Source organism: Micromys minutus (genome assembly GCF_963924665.1).
Source record: "Micromys minutus genome assembly, chromosome: 18".
NCBI lineage: Eukaryota > Metazoa > Chordata > Mammalia > Rodentia > Muridae > Micromys > Micromys minutus.
Window position 1 is genome coordinate 49,876,219 of NC_137953.1, and position 24,260 is coordinate 49,900,478.

Here is a 24,260-nt window from a genome sequence, read left to right on the forward strand (position 1 = left end):
CCCTATGACTGCTTACAGAGCTCACACTTATGCTTCCCTGTATCTCCAACAGTTCAGGAGGTCTGACACCATATGACCCTGCTCCCAGTAAGGGGGGCCTGCCTCAAAGGCGCTCCCTTGCTGAGAGCCAAGTTCTACAGAGAGGTGAACAGAGAGGGACGGGGTGATCGTGGAGAGCACACAGGTGTGAGAGCGGAGAAGACTCTGGTGGGGACAGGGTAGGACTGGTGTATGTCAAACAGGTGAACTCACGCATGCGCACAAATTACTGCAGACAATCATGGCAACTTGGACCAAGTAGATTTATAGATTTATTGATCAGATTGTTTTAGAAAACCAACAGCGAACACTGACAAGGTAGGTAAGTACAGATCGAACATTTCAGGGTAGATTTACTTGCTCATGGGAAACCAGGGGAGGTGAAAAAGCTGTCCTGATCACACGGCATGCACACCAGACTGCAAAAGGACATCCAAACTGTGTAACAGGACTGTGGCAAATAGCTTTAAAGTAAGGCAAGCACTGTGTATGGCCTCGAATGCCTGCAGGACGAGCGGAGGCTGTCCGTCCCTGCCTGCCCCTACGGCCTCTGCAGGGAGAAGCCCGCACTCCCCTAAGACTTACCCCGTCAGCATGCTTTCTGCTGCCTCCTCTGTGTTCCCGTCGTGTGAGTAACACAACAGCAATTACAACTACTTAGTGAAATTGGCCTTTTCTCTGAAAATTACCTCTGTCACCCTGTGCAGACTAAGCGGGGCCTTTAAAAAATCTCTCAAACATTTTAAAAAAGATTAGCAACAGGCAAAGAGCACCGAGAAGATGGTGCCTTCAAGCACAACTCACTTGTTTTTAACACCAGACAAGGGGAGATTTTTTTTTCTTCCAAATCTCACAAATTCAGATGGGTGACAACATATGGAGGTCCCAGAACCCCACTGCGCCTCCTCCAGAGCTCTGAGGTACCTGGGGACCAATGGAGTTTACACCTGTGGTAACCAGCTCTTGAGCTGGGCTGGAACTATGAACCCTCCCTCATTCACGCTGAAGCCCCAACACCAGGAAACAAGAACAAAAGGGAAAATGGCTTTTTGTGCTGTGTCAGAGTGTCTGTAGGAGGGCCACTCTGTAAGCATCACTAAGACCACAGAAAACCAAACTGCTTTTACAGGAGACAAAACTAATGCGGTCCAAGAGGATAGAGCACCTTTCGCACCAGAACATCAGACTGCAGGTGACTCCACAGAACAGAAAAGCAAGCTTTACCAAGAGCCAGGAAATGTGCTCAAATTGTGAGGTTTCTGTTTCTGTCTGACACAGCCTGTTCATCCCACAGGAACTAAGTTCTCTCTGGTCAGGAGGCAGCAGAGAACTCAGCAACAGACTAGGCTCATGGTTTGCACTTGAGTCTATTCTGCTAGTGACTAACACCTCTAAGCTAACTGGGACCCCGGCCAGGTGGCTAGCTGCTGGCCCTTCTTTGAGCTTCTTATCCTTCACTGAGAGGGGGTGTCTGTGGAGGAGGAATAGGAGGGGAAGGGTATGTGCAGCAATTGTTTGACAGAAGTGGAGACACTGTATCTATGGATTTCCAGTGTGTGCTTTCACCTTTACTGTGGATAACAAAAGGCCAGTCACACTTTCACTCGAGAAATGCTCACATTTTCATTTTATATATATGTATATATAATTTTAAATCCTAGCTCTGTACTGGACATGAATGCTATAAAGCAAGTTTTTATATCAAGTCATTAGGCCCTGAAAGATGATCTCTGCCGCAGGTAAAATTTCAATCGATTGTACTGGTTTGCAGTTTTCTGTAAAGTGAAAAATACCTTATAGTAAAAAAAAAATCACTTAACAAAGTATTACATTCCCAGATAAATTAGCGTATATGAGGGAAACTGTATCAATATTAGGTCTTAATTCTCCACCTGGGCAACACTTTCAAGTGGACTTCTTTATTCCTGGGCAAGACATACAAACAGGGACGGGAGACCCTCAACTCTTAGCAAACTGAGAACAGTAACTTTTTTATAACCAGAATAAGAAAACACGGACCTGAAATAAATCCAGGTTTACCAAGAAGTTGGCTTATGATCACACTAAAGACTCTTGGCAAACTTACCCTAAGGTAATGAGCTGACCTGCCCAGCATAGGCACAAGCAGTGTCACTGCCTTACAGCCATCGCTTCTATGTCACCTGTCCAGACCACGTTTCTACATATTGCACTTCCGCTTACAGGACTGCAGGAAGATGGCTGGGCATACCTCAAAGAGGCAGAAGAGCAGCAGGCACCACAACCTCCCCACACCAGGTGATGCCGTCAAGAATCCGAGTGCTGGTTATAGAGAAACCAAAATGCTGGTGACCTTAGAGAGGACCCAGTCACCTTCCTTTAAGTCCTTCTCCAGTCGTTTGGCATTCAGAACATGTGCGTGAGTGGCTGCGGCCCAGCTGCCCGCTGCCTGCTTTCACTAGTGCTATTCAAAGACACTTGAGACCAAACGTACTTTAGAAGGTCGTCGATGTCAGGCCTCCAACATCGACCTCAAAGAGACTGCCTTCAAAGGGCTTAAAAAGGATGCCAACAAGTGTGGCTTGAATCAGCCCCCTCTCTACGCTTTCTGGTATAACAGAACCAAAAGCCTCTTTGTATTCCAAGGACCACGGAAGTCAGAGCACAGAGGCTGAAGACTGTCTTTGGTCCCCATATAAACCAATGACAAACATCTTTCTGTTACTCTAGAAAACATGGCTTATTTAGTTTGGGATACCATGTGTCCAGGAGACCTGGCCTAGAGTCACAGTTTTGAGTACACAAAGTGGCTCTGCCACTTGTCCTGGAGAAGACGTCCTATGAGGAGCACACGTATTGGTGGCAGGAAATAGAAGCCATACCAACAGGGTAAGAGCTGGGGGCGGGACCCCTAGAAGAGCAGCTCTATCTCCTCAGTCAGAGGCAAGTGCTTCTCTCAGGACCACTACCCAAACCCACATTGGGGGAGCAGAAGGCCTGGTGGGAACACAAGTCAAGAGACCTCTCTAAGATGGCACACCAGGCAGGAACTATTTTTACTGTAACTCAAAGGTGACTTTAAATTCATACAAACTAAAGAGATCTCTTCTGGGCTAAAAGAAAAAGAGTAATGTTAAAGCTACATGGAAACGAGGCACTTAAAGGAAAAATATGTTTGAACTCTCCTGCAAGCCTCCAGCATCCTGACTGCACCTATGGATACCTACAGGCTTACACAAAACACTCCCCAAAAGGAGTAAAAACATAGGTTACTTTTCTCTCCAGAATGGACAAAACAAAACCAAGCAGAACTCAAATCTCTCACCAACATAAGCAAATAACCCTGTCCTTCCTCCTGCTGGGCTTTCCAATGATACTTGCTTCTTGAGGAAGGATATACTGTGCCTTCTCCCTTAAGACCTCTCCAATTATTAGGCAATTACAGCAGCATGTACACTGAAGCAGACAGGAAAGGAAGCAACAAGCTCAGGAGGGAATCAAGAACCAACTGTTTGAAAAAATGCAAGAACATGGTCGAGAGATTTAAAAAGAGACAAGTTCTAAAAAAGAAACAGCTGCTATGCTAGCCAAAGCCCATCACCCCAAGCAGAAGCTAAGACAGTAAGTCTGAAGGGTGCGGGTGCTGTGCTCTACTGTCCTAGACATGTACATCAAACACAGAATCTACAATCCCCCATGAAGAGGTCAAAGACGTATTTAAAGCCATTAATAAGCGCAGGGGAAGTTCAAAACTGCCTGGAAAGTACTTGATGCCATATACATTTAATCTGAAAGACAACAACAGAGGGTGACGGTGACAGACACACTAAATATTGGCAAGCCAACGCTAACCACTGGAGCATTACAAGATTGAAGGGATCACCAATCAGATGTCGCTGAACTGCGTGCTTTCGTCAAGGTCAGGCATCTTTATACCAAGTCATGAAGCACTGCCGAGTCTAGCCACTCAGCACATCTCAAAGACATTAATTCAACATCCAGATTTAAGAACCGGCAAGGCTGCCAAGATTAGTTAGTGCCCTCACTCTGTCTCCCAGACCACTAGTTGCTGTTGCTGGCTTATTAAGCTTTGTGTTTGTTGATGAAGATATTTTAATCTGTAGTGTTAGTTGACATGGTCAATATGTTTGAAATTTAAAAAACAACAACAAGAAAACAATTTATCTCTCTTGATTCTTAACATTATTAAGGGACTTTCAGATATCCCCTCAATTCCATCAAGAAAGAGGGAGTGCATAAGTATGGGGTGCACTGTGGGGGGAGGGGAGCAAAGAAGAAAGCACATGAGAGTGAGATGTCCATGAATTTAAACCCATTCACAGAAAGGCATCTGATGTATTTTCTGAATAAGGCCTTGATCAGGGTAACCAATCCTTTGTAGCACATTCTACACTGCCCATAAATAAAGGAGTCTCTTTAAATTAACATTTCCAGTATCAATGAACAGTCCAGAAATCCTCATTTCAAACGCTCGATGAGTTCCTGTGTGAGTCCAAGGTGCAGAAGCTGTGTTCGGGAGAGGTTTGCTAGGTTGGGAAAGGCCGCGAGCAGCTTCTCCCACGCCAGTTCCAGCAGGCTAGGCACCACCAGCCAGATCTTAAACAGCGATCCAGTCCGTTTGTTTTCATGGATGTTCACCACTCCTCCGTGGATGTACATGCAACCGGCCTAGGAACAGACGGCAGAAGACAAAGTCAAACACCAGACAAACAGCGACTAAGGCAAGAGCCTCAGCAAGAGAAAGGGGCAGCTTTATCTAACTAAGAAGAGATGGAACCAAGCAACCCCATAGGCTGGAGGCACAAGCCAAGTACAGTGCCTGTGGAACTGCCAGGCCTAGGCTCAGCACAGCCCACAGACACAGACGGCCTCACTGATCTGGACACACAGAAACCAAGACCGCTTATATAGTGAGTAGGTTATTAAAGAAACAAGAGGACTTTGCTGGGATTTTTGGTTTTGATAAAAGGTTTTACTGCCAAGTTGGAACTGAACTCTTAAGCTCAGCGACCTGCCCAGCTCAGCCCCGAGTGGTGGGATCACCATGGCCAAGTCTATAGTTTTGTTTTATAATTTGCTTATATTGTGTTTTTTTTGTTTGTTTTGAGACAGGGTTTCTCACTCTGTAGACCAGGCTGGCCTCACAGAGATCCACCTGCCTGTCTTCTGAGTGCTGGATTAAAGGTATGCATGTGTTTTAACTTCAAGTACAAAGAACTTTTTATTAACAATTAAACTTAGAGTACACTGATTAGCTAAAATACCAAATGCTGGTAATACGACAGAGGTAAGCCAGGGTCTGTAGGCTTCAATACCATGGTAACAAAGGGTGGTATCATTCTGCTCTCTTGTATATTACATTGCTTTTTAAAACTTGGATGTGACTGTATTTCCCTCTCCTTTTCCAAATGTGCTTGCTATCGGCATCTTTTTCCTGGCTAGTCTTCCTCACCACCGATACCTACATAAAATCAACACGAGAGCAACTCACAGGTGTGACAGCCGCACAGTGAAAGTAAACAGGCTCCGGCATGGCGGCAGGGAGCTTCACCCACTGAAAAGTCTGTAGATTCAGCTTCCAGATGTCTCCCAGGATCACTTCTCCATTATAGCCCCCACAAATGAAGACATCTGTCACAAAAGGAGAAAGCCAATAGCACAAAAAGGAAATGAACTGCAGCTACAGCACATCTTACGGAGCACGTGGTTAGCTGACAGACCATTCCTCAACACAACTGGGACATTTCGCTGGGACAAAGGATGTCAGCCTCTAAGGAGACTTTATGTCAAGGTTTTCAAGGTGTCTATGCAGCGCTGGAGACGCACTGGAGGGAGCAGGCTAGCCACTTCTTCCCAATTTCCAGGAGAAGCTAAAAATCCCACTAGTCAAGAAAACACTAAGTAAATACAAAACACAGCTACAGACCAGTTTTCAAACTCTTCCTTTGAGTAACATCTTGGAAAGAGCATATGTTTTTTTATTTCCAGAGACATATGTTCCACAGGGACATTTTACCTATGGAGAAATGCTCACTGCAATATGCAGTCTGGACCCTGGGCATCATCAGCCATAACAGCAAAAACTCATTCAATCTGTATAGCTAGGAATTGGTTAGTTCACAACTATTGATCAACTTGAAATAAAGGCCATATGACCTTTTAAAGGCCCAGAAGTTCCAACTATATAAATTGTGATTCCCAGGAAGCAAATGGATAAATGGTTAACTCAAGTTGGGACCATGTTTAATCCAATGCTTAATTAAACTATAAAATACAGCAGAAACTTTTTTGGATAGGGCGCAAGAAAAACTTGAGCATTGCTATGTTCACAGAGGCAAACCAGGGCAGCTCTACCATCTATAAACCTTATCCAAAAGCATAAGTTTTAAAAGTCCCTGTGTATATATAAAATGGCAGATAAATGCTATTTAAATCTGAACTAGAATGCTAAAAGGCTATCGACTATTAAGTTCCTGCTTATACCCCTTCCCAGGAATGGGGAAGAGGGCAGGGTGTGCTCAAACTATAAAAACAAATAAATGTCCAGTAAATCAAAAGCCATTAGCTAAAGACTCATTATCCTACTTAGGTAAAGCAGCCTCTACTTTCTGAAATCATACCAAGCCTTTGCTAACAGGAGGCCCAAAGAACGAGCTCAGAGTATTGACCTCAGACAGAGAACAGAATAAAGTTCATGGTATAATTCTCTGAGAGTTATTACAATTCTAATATGGTGTGCACCAAGGTCTTACTGCATAAGCACCCACACTGCTACAACCACAAGTCACTGAAGGAGCCAGTGGTATGTAAAAGCTAATTTATCATCAAGCCACGCACAAAACCTCTAAAAACTGCCAAGCAGCAAATCTCTCTAGAGTTCCCTTTAAGTTTAAATTACAAAAAGTAGGTGCTGTCCAAAATTATGCTCCCCTTTGAGGAGGGAATCAGGAAAGCGGTCATTCTCAGCAGCTGTTACAGAAATGAGTCAGATTCATTTAGACTCCATACCATTTTTTATTTGAACACAACTGTGACATCGTCGGGCTGCAGGAAAACCTGTCAAACAAAGAAACACAGAAACTCAGTTATTCACAGAAAACAACATTTTCTTATTGTGTGTGAATGTGAGTGTGCCTCAGAGAGACCAGCAGAGGCAACCGCATCACTGGGAAATGCCTGATGATGGCTCTGAACTCGGGTCCTCTGGAAAGCAGTATGTGCTTCAGCCAAGACCCTTCTCCAGCCCCCAGGCCTCATCCTTACTTCACATGCGCTTTTGCAGCTTGAGGCACGGAACCCTGTGGTCCTTGTTGAAACCTCTCTGCTGGCTTCTAACAGAGAACAACAACTGAGCTGAAGAGTATAAGCAGCTTTTGATGCCAGCCTTATAAATATTTAAGAAACTCACCCTTACCACCCACAAAACAAGTATAAAATATCATTGTAAAGACATGAATCAAGACTTTTAAATTACCTATTTTTTCATGAGGTTTTGTTGCGATCTCCTCCCATGCATTTGTTTCAAGGTTGTACGCGTGAATCTTGGGAGAAACAACAGAAAACATGTACTGTAAGTGACTGTAATCTTAGTCTCCATGAAAGCAGATTTTCTAAAGGTAAACTTTTTTAGAGCAGTTTTAGAAAAAGTGAGAAAAAAAAGCTAAACTAAGGAGAGAGATACACACCTCTTAGTGATCTGTGCTGTCCTACTCTGTGCTGTCCTAGGCCTTTCACATTTTCAAATGTCTCACAGCGTACTGGCTGGTTTTGTGTCAACTTAACACAAACTGGAGTTAATTACAGAGAAAGGAGCCTCCCTTGAGGAAATGCCTCCATGAGATCCAGCTGTAAGGCATTTTCTCAACTAGTGATCAAGGGGAGAGGGCCCCGCCCATTGTGGGTGGAGCCATCCCTGGGCTGGTAGACCTGGGTTCTATAAGAAAACAGGCTGAGCAAGCCAGGGGAGCAAGCCAGTAAGTAACATCCATCCATGGCCTCTGCATCAGCTCCTGCTTCCTGACCTGCTTGAGTTCCAGTCCTGACTTCCTCTGGTGATGAACAGCAATGTGGAAGTGTGAGCTGAATAAACCCTTTCCTCCCCAACTTGCTTCTTGGTCATGATGCTTTTGTACAGGAATAGAAACCCTGGCTAAGACACACAGTGAAAGAGAAAAGCAGCATTGGTAGGGGACAGACAAAACCTCAGCAGACCTCTTACTAAGATAGACCAAGAGCTCTGTCACCTGATCTAGACGTCCTCTGGGATTTCTAATTGACTCAAAATGCCCTGGGGATGGGTTTAAGTTGATGTCAAGGCCATACATGATTAGACAGTAGAGAATGGGTGGCAACAAATTCTGGTAAGGTGGAAGAGGAGGAGAAGGAGGAGACTGGAGAAGAGGCAACATGGAAGCAGACATGGATGTTTCTCTTGGCACATCTCTATATAGATAAGGTTGTTATAATTATTTCTAAGGGTTTCTATGGGTCAATTTATCTTATCTAGGTGGGCAGTTTATATCTTTGTCAACTGGTTGTAAACTTACTGTGTGGAGGGATTGTGTATTGAGAATTTAACATATAATTGTGTTTGATAGGTTATTTGGAGTCATGTTTTTACCGTCAGTGGAGGACAGTGTGTAAAAGCAACATGCTGGGGTGGTCGTGGAGACCCGGAACAGAAGCAACTGGGGCAGGTGGACCACGTCTGGGTCAAAAGAAGCCGGGTTCTGTAAGTACTGAGAGGCAATGTGGAGCCGCTAAAATAAAGATACACCGCAATGACATGTACAGGAGCCGGTACTAGCGTGGGATAAACGGTTATCACCATTTTATATTTACCAATATAGTTGGTGGGTGCCCAACGTAGGAGTCCTAAGCTCAACTCTCTGGAGTCAGTGGTGTGGAGTCCTGACAGGGATGTCACATTCCCAGAAGCCTGCTCCAACTCTAATTGCGACCCAAGCCCTAGTCACCGTCCCACCCAGCACATGTTCATCAAGACTTTTCAACATGTGAAGAATGTGTCTATCAGCTGCAAAGCCTATCAGGAGCTGAGTCCAACCTTCTGTTACAGAGAATATTGATCACAAAACAAGTGTTGAAGCTGTTCCAAAATTCAAGTCACCAATAGAATCATCTTCATTAGTATGATATTCCTGTCTATTCATCTCCCAGTACCTTTACTTCTTTAAGAAAAAAAAACAAAAGTACCTTGTTTAAGGAATAGGCTGTCCAGGAAGTACCTCCTCCCAAGATGTAAATCCTCTGTCCATCATGAGCAATTTCATGTCTGTACCTAAAAATACCAAATAAAATACAACTAGGTGAAAATGGCCTTCCTTAGGTTTAGCTGTGAGGTTTTTACTAACTAAATATATACCATTATTTATAGTGATAAACGATTAGCAATGACCTAAGTGTTAACCAACAGTGAATTGGTTAATGAATTACAGAATATGCACAAAATGTACTAGTCTAGATCAATAAGGAATAAAGGATGGCTAATTCGTTCGGAAGTTCTTCTCACACCGTTACCTGAAAAAGGGAAAAAAAAAAGTACCAAACTAAACAGGCTTCAGGAAGGTTTAAAACTCCCAGACATGCCATCACACATGGGTGAAAGGGTGTCCAATCTTGACTGGTAATCTTAACTATCTCTACATTTAGTTTTATCTTTCTTAATTTGCTGATTTGAACTTTCTACATTGTCTATAATCTTCCTGTCATATGTCTGTAAAAGAAGAAACTATCATCTATTAAATGATCTACCTGTATTTAATTAAACTCTACACTATAAGTGAAGACATTTGACAGAAATTGTGTGTCAGTACGCTGAATGAAACACCTACTAGAACCTTCATCTAGGCAACTGAGCTGTAAGTGAAAAATTTCCCCCAAAGTGAAAAAGGCTCTGTGCACTATTCTCGGCTGTCAATTTGAGTATATCTGAAATTAACACTCAAGTGGCTAAATATACCTGTGAGACCCACTTGTAATCCAGCTCTTCTGAGGTAAGAAGATCCACCTTAAATCTGGGCCACACCTTTCTGGTGACAGACAGCCTATACAAAGGGTATGGATTAAGGACGCTTGCTCTCACTGGCAAATCCATCCCTTCACTGACATCCCAGCCTACTTCTTCAGGATTCCGGTGTGTACTGAAGACAGAGTGAGATGTCCAGGCCGGGCTTAAAAACTACTGGATTCTTGGGCCTGGCATCGGTAGATGCCATGTTGGACTAGTTAGACCACAACCTATAAGCCTGTGTGTGTTTATTTTATAAATTCTATTCCTCGAGACCCTGACTAGTACATGCTTTCTTTGAATTGAAATTTTTAAAAAAAGATTTATTTGATATATGTGCGCATATCATCTGCATGTATTCCGCACACCAGAGGACAGAATTGAATCCCATGGGACTATAGTTACAGATGGTTGTGAGCTGCCATATGGGTGCTGAGAATTTAACTTAAAACCACTGGAAGCCATGTCAACCATTGAACCAACCCCCAGCCCTTTAGAACTGGGATTCTTTTTTTGAGGGATGAAGGTGGCGGTAGTGGGGAGGAGATACATACAGTGATCTGAGACAGAGTCTCTGTGTAGCCCTGGCTGTCCTCTTGAACACAGAGATCTCTACCTGCCTCTGAGTACTAGGATTAAAGGAGTGTGCCACCACCTCCCACTCAAAACTGGAATTTTTAATCCTCCAGCTTCAGCCTCCCAGTGGCAACAAAGTGAAAATGCTTGTCTTTCCCTGCAAGGCCCCAGTCTCACAGCATAGCCATATTCAAAGTACTGCACTAGCGAATACCTCCCAAACACCCACCCAGTAAGTAACTCTACACTAGAGTACAGCAAATGCAGATGTGTTGTTTAAGGCAACAAGACACCCAATTAGTCTGAAGAGAGGGGATGCTCTCTCCCAGTCAACACTCACTGGCCCTCATGACTTTTATGGTAACTGCTATTATTGGTTTCTTTTAAGCATTACTAGCCTCTTACTACTAGAAGACTAAAAAGTACAACAGAAATAATATATTACAAATGCTACACTTAATGGAAAATTTTTTTTCATAAATAGAATCTAGTTTTTTAAATTTATTTATATTTATTCTATATGAGTGCACTGTAGCTGTCCTCAGACACACTAGAAGAGGGCATCAGATCTCATCACAGATGGTTTGGGATCCACCATGTGGTTGCTGGGAATTTAACTCAGGACCTCTGGAAGAGCAGCCAGTGCTCCTCCCACTGAGCCATCCCTCCAGCCCGAGTAAAATGTTCTATTCTCATCAGCAGACCTTTCTTCCCTAGTAGTGTAGATCCAGTGCCAGTTAGCTACTTTTCTTCTTCATGTGGCTAAGGCTCTGGAAGAGGCCAGATCTCAGCAAGAAAGGCTCCTGCTCAGTCCCTGCACCTCACCTCTCCTCCGGCAGGTCACAGGACAGGTTGTTTGGTTTGAGTTGTGTCCACACCATGGTGTTGAGATCTAACTTGTGCAGGTCTGTGCTATAGATGTAGCCGGTCGTTCCCCCAAAGACATAAAGGGACCCATTGATGAGGGCCATGGCCTGTGGAAGGTGAATAACAATGTCTCCTTAATACTTTAGCACGAACTTAAACGTAGCAGATGTCCCCAAACTGTTTATCAAATTCTCTTCTTTTTGCTTTTTTTTAGGTTTGGTTTTGTTTTGTTTGTTTTTGTTTGTTTGTTTGTTTTCCAAGGCAGGGTTTCTCTGTGTAGCTCTGACTGTCCTGGAAGTCACTCTGTAGACCATGCTGGCCATGAATTCAGGGATCCATGTGCCTCTGCCTCCCCAGTGCTGGGATTACATGTGTACATTACCACCCACCTGGCCTCTTCTTCAACCTGTAAGATATGTGAATCTTGGGTTAGAAACACGTCTCAGTAGTTGGAGTGTTTCCTGATCTCCCAGAGAGCTGGAGTCAGTTCCCAGCACATCTGGGCAATTCATAACCACCTGTGACTTCAGTTCCCCAGGCACCTGGTACACACACACTGCATAAACAAAAACAAAATATCAGGGCTGAGGCAACAGCTCAGCACTTAAGTTCAGTTGCTCTTGCAGAGGACCTGAGTTCAGTTTCCAGCACCCACATGGTAGTTGTTCACAACCATCCTATAACTCCAGTTCCAGGAGATCTAGCACCCTCTTCTGATCTTCACAGGACCATGCACAGATGTAGCACACACATGCAGGCAAAATACACATCCACAGAAAATAAATCTAAAAATAAAATAAAGTGTCAAATTTTGACTCAGTGTGATAGTGTTTACTTATAATGGTAGTACTCAGGAGGCTGAGGCATGATCCACAGTGAGTTCCAGGTCAAACTGAGCTACAAAGTTACACCTGTCTCAATAAAACAAAACAAGCAAGCAAAAAAGACAAACGAATAACAAAAAAGTAAAAACAAACAAAAACCACATCAAAATCTCAAAAAAGCAAAAGTTAAAGGGCTGGCAAGATGACCCCGTGGATGAAAAGTGCTGGTCATATTAGCTGACACCTGAGCTCATCTCCAGAGTCCACAGTGAAGGGAGACAACCAACTTGCAAAAGTTGTCCTCTGACCTATATCTGTGGGCTGTGTGGCATCCAAGCACACACACACACACAATAATAATAATAATAATAATAATAATAACAACAACAACAACAACAATAAATAAACGGAAAGGGGTGGTCTAACATGTGCCTATAATCCCAGCTCTCTTGAAGTTGATCTCAAGAAGCTGGGACCAGCGAGCCCTTGTCCATGATGGAATGAATGACTAAAGAGTTTTATAGGACTCGGGCTGTTTTACCTTTGCCTGTACAAAGGCAAAGCTTTGCCAGTTCTACCTATAAAGGAATCTGTTAGATGAGCTTGAAGGTCACTAATGTTGGGATGGTGAACAGAAGCATTCCCACTGAAAGCTGCTTCTCTTCTAAGCAGTCTGAAGAAATACTCTCCAGAAGCAGCAACAGATGGAAAGTAAGCTAGCATCATCCTAAAAGTATGATGCACAGAGTTGGCATCTTCCACTAGACTCCTCTTCATAGAACGTATCTGAAGCACCCACGATTACGTCCCAGAGCTTGAGTGGCTCCTGTGGTGGGACAGAGACGGATCTAGAACATGTCCCTTTCAGAATTAGAGCTCAGAGGTATTTAATCACTCCTGACAGCTGAGCCAGATGCCAAATAGTGCCTACTCTAAGTGCAGCCACTGGTCTCAAAGTCTGTTTACAGGGATAGCCCACTATCTTTTTGGGTATAACTTTACAAACCAAAGGTTAAACTGACCTACACATAGTCTCTACATGTTGTAGTTCAAACTCACGCTCAATCTCTTAGGAGATAAAGCTCTTCAGAGAATTCTATCATGAGACCAGACTCAGACCATGCTAAAGGTCTGTCTTACTCTAAGGGTTGATGTAGTTAAAGAAGTTTCCAGTAGATCTAGCTCCCGACCTTCAAGTTGGATTAGAAAGGAACAATGGCCCTGGGAAGATGGCTTTCTGGGTAAAATGTTGCTGTGCAAGCAGAAGGACCCAGTTCAATCCCTAGCACCTATGTGAAACAACAGACAAAACAAGCCAGGAGCGGTAAGAAGTGCTTGCACAAGCAGTGCTGGCGGGGCAGTCAGAAAGAAAGAAAGATCAAAAAGCTCCTCAGGAACAATACCTGAAGCTGTCCTCCAGCCCGCACATGGAAAACAAACAGGAAAGCCATCCCACAGCAAAGAATGGTGATCATAAGAGGGGAATGGTAAGATTCAAGAGTGAAATGCCCCATCAAGTTCCATCTCCACAGATCAGTACCTGTCCATATATACGACTGGGTCTCTTCCCCCGACAGCTGAGTAAAGCCCATCTCTTGTACTTCACATTGCAGACATGGACGTCGTTGCCATTGCTCTCACCAAACGGGATGCCTGTGCCTCCAAACACTAACAGGTTGTTCCCATGCAGCACAACTGGGGAGGAAGAGGCACACAGTCCGCTTATGCACCGCTCTCTATAGTGAGCTGCCGCATGAACCAAGACCACTTTAATGAGCTAATTCATCTTTTCTGTTTGCCACATTATCACAATCCTCCCTCTTCCCCTCTGCCTCTCATTTCAGTAGCGTAGCGCTCTGACTTCCCACAGTCCTTTACCTCAGACAGTGCAGTAGTCAAGTCTCTACTACAGTGTCGTCAAGAGCTGGAGTTAATTCTAGTGGGACTTTAGGAAAGCTAGTTAACATCCCTAACTTAAATCTCACAACAACCCTGAGATTGGAACTGTAAATGTTATTTCCTTCTCTCTTTCATTATTACTTTCCTTCTTCTCTCTCTCTCTCTCTCCCTCCCTCCCTCCCTCTCTCCGCCTCTCCCTCTCAGTGCTAAGTCTGCATCCAGAGCTTGGTGCACTCCACACAGAGCCATGAGCCCAACCTCTGTTTTTAGAGGTGATAAGCGGAAACAGAAGTAGCAAATGTTTGTTTTTTAATTCCTCTGTTTGTTTTCACAAGATAAGGTCTTGCTACATAGCTCAGTCTAGCCTCAGAATCACTATGTAGCCCAGGCTAGTCTCAAATTCATTGCAATCCTTCTGCAAGCAGTCTGACTTCAGAGCATGAATTCTTTGCCATTTATTCTCAGGGCCCCTCTGAACCCTCAGGTTCAGTCACTATAGAAATTTACATCACAATAATGCTATAAGGAAGTGAAGGCTGTCACTGAATAGCTCCAGTGTTTCATCTGACTACATTTCTCTTAGGATGCATGTGATACTTTAGACTGTTGTTAATCTCCCTTTACAGGTAAACAGTTAAAAGACTCATCTGGCAACCCAATATTACACAGACAGTCAAACCCGGAAATTCAGGGATTCAAAGTCATTACACTATTATCAGCACAGTTAAATACCTACTCAGCAACAACACTTGTCATGTTTCAACAGTGTACATTATTAAGAAGGGACAAGTGACACTGAACCTCCTATTTCAGATAGTTCACAAAGTCAAAAGTTCAAAACTGCTGGCACTTACGTGACATAGATGCCAATTCTCGGGGCATGTAGCCATCTGTGCCCATCTGGTGCCACACGCCTGTTGCAAAATGATACCTCCAAAGCTCCCTGAAGAGAGGATAGTCTTCATTGTCCGGCCCTCCAGATTCATCATAGTCTGGGTTGTACCCTCCAAACACATACAGATTGGTATTATCTGCCACACAACGGTGTCCACTGCGGGCTGGGGGAGGTCTGTGGCCTAAAGAAGAAGAGGATGGTTTTCCAAAAGTGTCCCAAGGATGAAGAATATAAACAAGATTAGTAACAACCATTTGACTTTAGAGGGAGTCAGGAAGGGATTCCTAACACAGCATGTATGTCATTTACCTAGCTTATTTTATGCACTTACACAGACTACTTAAGATTTTAGGGAGTTAGTCTCCATTTTTATTCTTATGGTTTTTAAATTTCAAAGACTTAAAGACTCTTTCCAGAAGAGGTGACACAGCATGATAAACTCAAGGAAATGACTGACAATATGGAACTCAGAAGAAAGAAAGGCCTAGTACTTCAGAGGCTAAGAAGTCAGAGGTCAGATTTCTTACTCTTTAGCTGTGAGCACAGCCAAGCTGGATTAAACTGTGACTATTGGAGAAAGTAACTACAAACATGAATGAGTCATGTCTAAGCAAAACACATACATGTAAGTATACACTTAAAAAGGAAAACTGGCTCTCATGTGCCCAGAGCAAAATTAATTTTTTGAATACCATTCTAAAACTTTTCAAAGAACATCCTGCATTTATCCCAAAGAACATCTTATATTCTGTTTAAGGTTAAGGTTATTACTAAGAAAAGCTATTTATGGAGCTGGAGATGGCTCTGCTCTTCCAGAGGTCCTGAGTTCAATTCCCAGCAACCACATGGTGGCTCGCAACCATCTGTAATGAGATCTGATGCCCTTTTCTGGTGTGTCTGAAGACAGCTACAGTGTACTTACTTATAATTAATAAATAAATAATTAAAAGAAGAAAAGCTATTTATGAAAAAAAAGTTTAAACTCAAAATGGTCAAAAATAAAAACCTGTAGGTAAGACCTGACCTCTGAAATACTCCATGATATTGGTAAAGACTGTATTTTCTGGATAGGACTCCAGGACCCTTCCTCACACTCCCCCTACCAAAAAAGAAGGGCAAGTTGGTGAACAGGAAGAAAGGAAGTTATAGATTTTAAATATTTTTCCTTATGATAGCAGGAATCGAACATGCCTTGTGTATGGTTGGCAAGCATTCTGCCACCAAGCTATAGCCAAAGACTCTAAGTTTCAGTTACATCAGCTACCCAGGCCTTGTGACACAAGCCTATAATCAAAATTACTCAGGAGGCTGAAGTAGGAGAACCATAATTTCAGTGCCTGCCTGGGCTCAGAGCATAAGTTCAAGAACAGCCCAGGCAATTTGGGGATATAGCTTAAGTCGGTAGAGTACTTACCTAGCATATTTAAGGCCCTTGGTTAAATACCTGGTATACAATAAGTAAATGACTAAATTATATACATTAATTAATTTAAAATAATTTTGAGGTCATTTTGGGGGGGGGGGAATCCACTACTTTACATTTCTATTATCCTTACAACTTCTTATACCAGTCTGCATAAGCTCTTAGCTAGAGAACCAAACAGCTAAAATATGATATGAACTAAGACAACACTACATTTGTTACTACCCTAAAGATATGCTTCCATGTGCTGCCGATAACAGTATAATGTTCTTAGTACTTAAGATACTGCTAGATATCTAGTAAATATGCTTTACTATTAGTATTTATTATCAACCTAATAAGGCCTTTTGTGTCTTTTCAAGCAAAACCCCCACTTTATAGGGTATACTTTGGAACAAGAATTAAAATGCTATGCACAGAACTAGAATAACAAAAATAAGGCAACAATGTATCTTTTAGTCACTCTGGTCCCTATCAGTCCTGTGTGCAAACCACTGACAGTTCTTTAAGGGCTGGATCAAGCACCTCAGAGCCTTCCCATGCTAAACTGCTTCCTTTCACTTACTCATTAGGGCTGCTGGCCTCACTGCCAAGCTATTCTCAAACATTCACTGGCTCACGTGTCTACCTTTCCAGGTGGTGGAGCGCTATCTGAGGTCTCTTCCCTCACAGAAAACACTGAACGAGGTTGAGAAAGAATGGAACTGGTTTGTAATTGACTCTTTTCCACTCATTTCATGCTTGTTTTTCTACTGCAAATAGGGTAAAGGTGCCTCAAAGGGCAAACAGCATCTACAATTGTCCTGCATCACCCACATCACCTGACACAGTCAGAAAATACAACACGAGTAAAAGTTTCCTTGAGTTTAACTTTAGGCCAAAGTAAATAGTGGATGACTAAAACAATGCCCAGCTCTGTGGCCTCTGACACAGTATTTCCAAGATAGACGGTGTGGAGCTCAACAGCAGAGCAGGCGCTTAGCACATGGGAGCCCTGTCTTCAATCGTCAACACCAAAGGAAGAAAAGAGGGAGAGGGTGACTGTGATCTAGGGGGACAGGAGTTAGACTGTGTACTGATCTTTGCAAGTTACAAATGCATCTAGGAATTAGCAAGACAAACTTAAAACAGTTGCTATGCTCACTAGTCAGGAACTAAGAGTCATGTTTTTGTTTCTAGGAGCCATTAGATAATCATTATTTTTTTTAACATTTTGAGAAACATAAAAAGAAATACAGTAGCATTCTAGGACTTTCAATGGACACAGAGCAGAGAACTTGGTTCCAAGTTTATCACCATCTTTGTGATGAATATAACTCATGTGGATCAAACACTGTGGAAAAATGAAAAGATGATTTGACATAAAATGTATCCATTCATTCATTCTAAGTCTAAAAATTACTGGACAACAGCCGTGAACAGTTATTGCGACAGGTTCTGGGCCAGTGACACTGTCTCTGGGGCTTACAGCCTAGCTCTGCCCGGCATAAAGCAGTAATTCCTGGCTACACTGGAAATGTGGCTGGTCCGAACTGGAATTTGTGTTCAAACATTTAGCATCCCTAAAAGAATGTAAAATTACCAGTTCTATGTTAATGATATGATAAAATGGTGTGGATTAAATAAAAATATTAACCTCATGCCTTGTTTTGTTTTGTTTTTTAAGTTTGTAGCTCCTGTTTCTTCCTGATAGTGCCGAGTTAATCTAACTGCTAATTTCTATTGTTCTCACCAGCTCTTCTAATTAAATGGCTGAGTAAGAACATCTGATCAGTACCTGATAAATGCTCAACATTCTGTCTAAGAATCTTTAGAGCTGCACTGAGTAAAAATAACTCCTCTCTCCACAGATCTCCTTCCTATAGTCCCAGCCCAAGAGTGACTCCGCATATCAGAAACCCATTTCACTTTTAAAAATCACAGAAATTTGTCAGGACAGAAACCAAGCATTGATTTTCATTATGTGGCATATAACACAGGCTCCTCAACCTTGATAAAATGAAATTCAGTTTTAGTCTAAAGTCTGACTCCTCCATCAAATTTTCTGCTAATAAAATCATCCACAGGTTTGGGTTGTCTGCTTCCAAACTCTCAGTAGAAAACAGAGGAGTAGGGTTTCAGAGTGAGCTCAGCAGTAAAGATTCACAGAGCCAAGCCCAAAGACCAGCATCCAACTCTCAGAATGTACATCACGAGCGCGCACGCACGCGTGCACACACACACACACACACAATGTAAAAATGTATAAGTCAGAAATAAAAAAAATGAACCTACGTGCTAAGGTGATCTGAACATCCACAAGACACATGTAGCTGTAGAGCCTGGACATCTGAGCCATTTTTTCCCCGAGGCAAGCATTGCTCTGGTTCGGGTAAACAGGAGCTATGGTAACTAGGGACGTGGGTCTGAATTTGTAGCAGAAACCAGCTAGTTCTCTCTGAGACTATACAACAGATTAGGCCATTTCCAATGTTCTCATTATTACAAATAATATTGGAATAAAGTTTCTTCTACATATTCATATGAAAACATATGAATATATCTAGAAATAGAACTTTGGGGTCAAAGAAACATGTATTTCAAATCTCTTTACAGATAAAACTATTATAGAGCTATATTATTCCTCCAACAGCTGAACTATACCAATTTATACTCCTAAATATGTGTATGAAAGTATGTATTTTTTGTTTTGTTTGAGACATGGTCTTACATAGCCCAAGATAACCTCGAGCTCTCCACATAGCCCAGGATGATTTGAGCTACTGGTCCTCCTACTCCCTCTTCCAGGATGCTGGGATTCCAGGTATGGGTCACCATTCCCTGTTTTCCCAGTGCTGGCGATGAAACTCGGCATCACACATGACAAGAAAGTATGCTAGCAACTGAGCTGTATACCTGCCCAACACTACTCTCTTCCTACCTTCCTTTACTGAAACAGGGTCTGGGTATGTAGTCTGGGGACAGCCTTTAACTCTGTTGAGGCAAGATCTCACTATATTGCATTGGTTGACCTGAAATATGTTCTTTAGACCAGACTACCTTTAAACTCATAGAAACCTGTTATGCCTCTTCAGTGCAAGGATTAAAGGTATGTACCACTGCATCTAGACAAGCCTCAAACTCTTGTTCTTCCTCTGCTTCCCCAGATTACAATCCAGAAAAATATTTTTAGAAGACTTTCTATGTATATGAATGCCAAAATGTAGGTATACTATGTGCCTAAGAGGGTCAGGAAAAGACATCAGATCCTCTGGAACTGGAGGTATAGACAATTATGAGCTGCCATGTAGGGTGCTGGGAAATAAACTAGGGTCTTAATTAAATCACTGAACCATCCCTCCAGCCCCCCAACAAATAATTTTTTTTGTTTATCCTATTCAAGTTTTAGCTGAAACTTAACACAGGGTTGAATAGAAGAGATTTAATTAGTTTAATTAATTAGTTTAATTAAATGCCTTAAATTCCCAAATTTCACTTCTAAATTAGACATTTCTCCTTGGTTTCTTGTTAATGGTCTACCAGTAAAATAATCACTAGGTTTTGTTGTTCCTTATCAGAAAAGGGTATATTTTTAAAATAAAATTTGCATTGAAATGTTATATATAGGAAGGGACACATATAAGGCGTCGGTATGATACATTCTAACAAAAAAGAAAGCTTAAATTTTTGTTAAGATTTTATATGAAAGGGGGTCTCATACCTTTTCTTTGAACCTATTAGTGTAGGCACTACCAACTTCCAGAAGCTTGTCCTTCATGATCACAGCACCAGATTATTGTGAGCTTCTACGTGGATGCTGGGAATCAAACCTAGGTCCTCCACAAGAGCCACCAATCTCTACTTACTCCACTTTCCAACTCCATTAATTTTCTGTCAGTCATAAAACTAGTGGTCTCTTTATAGCTTCATATATGTTATCATACCTAAGTGCATTCTCAAATAATATCTGAAGTGTGTAGCAAAATGATATCGTAGCTGGGTGGTAGCACATGCCTTTTTAGCACTTGGGAGGCAGAGGTGGGAGGATCTGAGTTCGAGGCCAGCCTAGTCTACAAAGCAAGTTCCAGGACAGCCAGGGCTACAGAGACACTGTCTCAAAAAACAAAAATAAAAATATGTAGTATGTATTCTTTTGGGTTCTTATTTATGATTGTTCCAAGGCTTCCTTTATGTTGTTGTTAAAGATGGTGGACATAGTTAGTCTTCATCTCCTCTGTTCAGTGGCATCTCTCTGTATGAGTGTGCAGCCCAGTTTACTGACTCAGTCTAGTTCTGTGAAAAGATAGGTGCTTTCAATCTGTAGCTTTTAACGCTGATACAAACATTTTCATACATGTTTTCATGTGTACAGGGGGGCACAAGGCTGTTGGCTATCAATCCAGAAATTGAGTTCCTGAGTCTTTTTTTTTTTTCATATATGTGAGTACACTGTCATTGTCTTCAGACACACCAGAAGAGGGCCTCAGATCCCATTACAAATGGTTGTGAGCAATCATGTGGTTGCTGGGAATTGAACTCAGGACCTCTTAACCACTGAGCCATCTCTTCGGCCTGAATTCCTGAGTCTTAAAGGAAATCCTTATTAGATGAGGCCATGGTTTTCAAAATGGCTAGAACAATTTTCATAATTACCAAAGCATGAGAATCCCTCAGTCCTACAGGCCAATGCTTAGCACAGTCGCTGCTCCCACCTGAATAATTCCTGTTAGTCTACAAACCTATCTCACACAAGAACACATATTTCTCTCATCACTGATGAATTGAGCACTTTTTAAAGAATATTCTTAGACAGGGTCTCTCTATGCAGTCCTAACTGTCCTGTAACTCACTATATAGACAGGCTGGCCTCACAGAGGCTTAAGGCATACATCACCATGTCCAACCAAGTTGAACACTTTTTATGTGAGTTGGCCATCTGGAATTTTTCTTTCTGTATATGTCTACTCTAGACTTTTATACATTCTTCTAGAGAGATGTCTTTTTTAAATCCTGATTTATATAAATTCATTGTATATGCCGGAAATAAGGATGCTCGCTTTTCACCTACATATTTCAGTATTCTTGAAATTTCTTATTTTTATTAAGATTTATTTTTGCTTATGTATATGTGTGTGTGCGCGTGTGTGTGTGTGTGTGTGTGTGTGTGTGTGTGCGCGCGCGCGCGTGCGTGCATGTATGGCAGGGCATAGGTATGTATACATGAGGCTCAAGGCTGATTCCAGGAGTGTCTCTTTCTTCCTCTTGCTGCCTGAGGAAAACTCTTTCTCATCCAGCTAGTCTGACAGGCCAGCTTGCTCTTGGACCTACTATCTCAGATATAGAATTCTCAGTTATAAAATGCAATACATATGTATACACACATATTTACACAATTCCTCTACACTGTTAGAAATCTCTGCAATTACTCAACTTCATGGCTAAGTTTTAGGAGAGTCTCTACACACTACTCCATATATTCGAATCTTCCTTGTTTTGGATTTTTTTATGTTACCAGTTTCCAACTAATTTTCCCAAAATGAGTATACAGCATAAATTCCAGATCTCTTAATAATTTTGACTCCTTAAGCAGAATTATCTGCAAAATAATTTCCCCTGAGAACACTGAATGCAACCAATCATCTTTAGCAGTCTGTCCATGTTAGAAACCCTAGGCCTGTCTTGAGTCCAATGAGTGAACAGTTCACTACTGGATCTGTGAGGACATGGCTCAATATAATAGCATCCTCTCAACCTGCTTCTATCATGGGTGGCAGCTTCATTTGTTCATCTTAAGCCATCCATATCAAGTTCCTCTTCCGTGTCTATGAGCCTGACATTAACAAAATGAAAGTCAGGCATAATTGTGACATTTTTAATCTAGCAATCTCTGTGAATTGAGGCCATCGAGTTTCAGGCAAGCCAGAGCTACTTAGTAAGACCCTGTCTTAAATATGAAATAAAATAAACACTAGTCCAAAAAAAAAAAAAAAAAAAAACTTATGTATGGTAGATGGCCCATGCCTTTAATTCTAGCACTAAGAAGGCAGAGACAGGCGAATCAATGAATTCAAGGCTAGCCAGGTCTGAATAATGAGTTCCTGGCCAGCAAAGGGGATATCTCAAGACTGAGTCTTAACAAAACAAAAAAAGGTTGGTGGCACATGCCTTTGATTTAAGCACTAAGAAGGCAAAGGCAGGCAGATCCCTGTGAGTTCAAGGCCAGCCACATCTGGAGAGCAGATTTTAGGCCAGAGAGGGGCTACATAGTGAGATTCAAAGCAAACAAACAAAATAAATTCTCTAATATCAGTTATGCATCAAGAACACCCATTTTGGACTCTATTATATTTAGTGTTGGTTTCTCAGCTGATGGAATTTCAAGTTTAAGCTAGCTCTGTGTAGCCCAGGCTGCTGTAGACCTCACCATATAGCTCACTCACCTTGCCCAGATCCTTCTGCCTCTACCTCCTAAGTTCTACACCATGAGTAGTCTTCAATTAGCTTTGCAGGACCAAGAACTGAATTCAGGTAGACAAGGGCTCTACCACTGGGCTCCTCACCCCACATCCACTTGATTTAACTACCTTGAAATTCTTCAACAATAAAAAACAATTATAAGATAATGTTTCTAACTCTAATTTAAAACTTGGTAAATATTCTCTCTTGACATTTCTCTATATGAATAGGCACTATCACCAACAGCCTAGCTTTAAAAGTGAGGAAACTGAGAGAAATAAGAAATAAGAGAGCACCGGCCCAAAGTCAGAGAGTTGGCAAATAGCAGAGCCTAGATTCAAATGCAGTGAATCTGACTCCAAACTTCCTTTTCCTGTTGTTTCATTAGAATTATGATGACATGTCATCATTTATCTTTTTTTTTTCATTAACAATGATATTGGAGAACTGAGGAAGGTAGTGGATACTTTGTTTACTTCTTTATGATGGGAATCCAGTGTTTCAATACAGCAGAACTGTTTTTACGGTACCACACTGTTGGTTGGTAGAAACCTGTTTTGAGAAGATGCATGATCTAGTTACAGAAAACAGACTCTATGAAACTGTTTTCAACCAAGGCAAAGGGTTTCCAAAATGAAAGGCCTGAAAATACTTTGAAAGACTATTTCTAAAATATAAATAAGGTGTTTGTTGTTTCTTTTTGTAAAGAAAACACCTAGTGAATTATTGAGAAAGCATTATCATGTTCTCAACAAATTATTAATTTATCACTTACAACTACAACAGTTGAGGATATACTAAAATTTACACCCATGATATATTCTGGCCACAGCTGTATAATTAGTGCTGACTCAGTATACCTCTCACATGCACTGAACTACCAAACGGAGATGAAGGAGTCAGAGCAGCTATCCCACTGCCCCTGTTCTGGCAGAGCTTACAGCCTCAGGGGAGGCACACATGTGAACAGAATTCTGTGAGGTCAGTGCTGGGGCTGTCACAGTCTGTACACAGGAAGAGACATCAGAACATGGTGGGAACGGGTCTTCCAAGTCTTCCTGGAAGGAGATGCTAGACTCACTGAAAAGACTCAGAGGTTTTTGTTCTGGGATTTTATTGTTTACAGAATGTTTGTTGTATTGAGAGAAAAATAGCCAAAGCATCTTTGACAGAAAGTTCTGCAGCAGACACCACCTGAAACCTAAATGTGGGGTCCTCTTCTCAAAGTGAGCCTCTGGGACCATGGCTTTCCATTGCATTCTCCTCCACTCCCAT

At 42.0% G+C, this 24,260-nt stretch overlaps 1 protein-coding gene across 2 annotated transcripts in view; it reads right to left on the reverse strand.

Moving 5' to 3' along the window:
• Nucleotides 1–293: 293 nt before the first annotated feature.
• KLHDC10 (kelch domain containing 10) overlaps nt 294–24,260 on the reverse strand; it is a 52,173-nt gene continuing 28,206 nt past the window's right edge. For both annotated transcript variants that reach the window (XM_080931975.1, XM_080931974.1), the window contains 8 exons: nt 15,087–15,308; nt 13,874–14,028; nt 11,468–11,616; nt 9,253–9,337; nt 7,514–7,580; nt 7,048–7,095; nt 5,531–5,670; nt 294–4,707 (listed from right to left, as the gene is read on the reverse strand). In XM_080931975.1, coding sequence (XP_080788101.1) covers nt 4,498–4,707; nt 5,531–5,670; nt 7,048–7,095; nt 7,514–7,580; nt 9,253–9,337; nt 11,468–11,616; nt 13,874–14,028; nt 15,087–15,308 — 1,076 coding nt within the window. In that variant the 3' untranslated portion in view covers nt 294–4,497. The remainder of the gene's footprint in view (nt 4,708–5,530; nt 5,671–7,047; nt 7,096–7,513; nt 7,581–9,252; nt 9,338–11,467; nt 11,617–13,873; nt 14,029–15,086; nt 15,309–24,260) is intronic.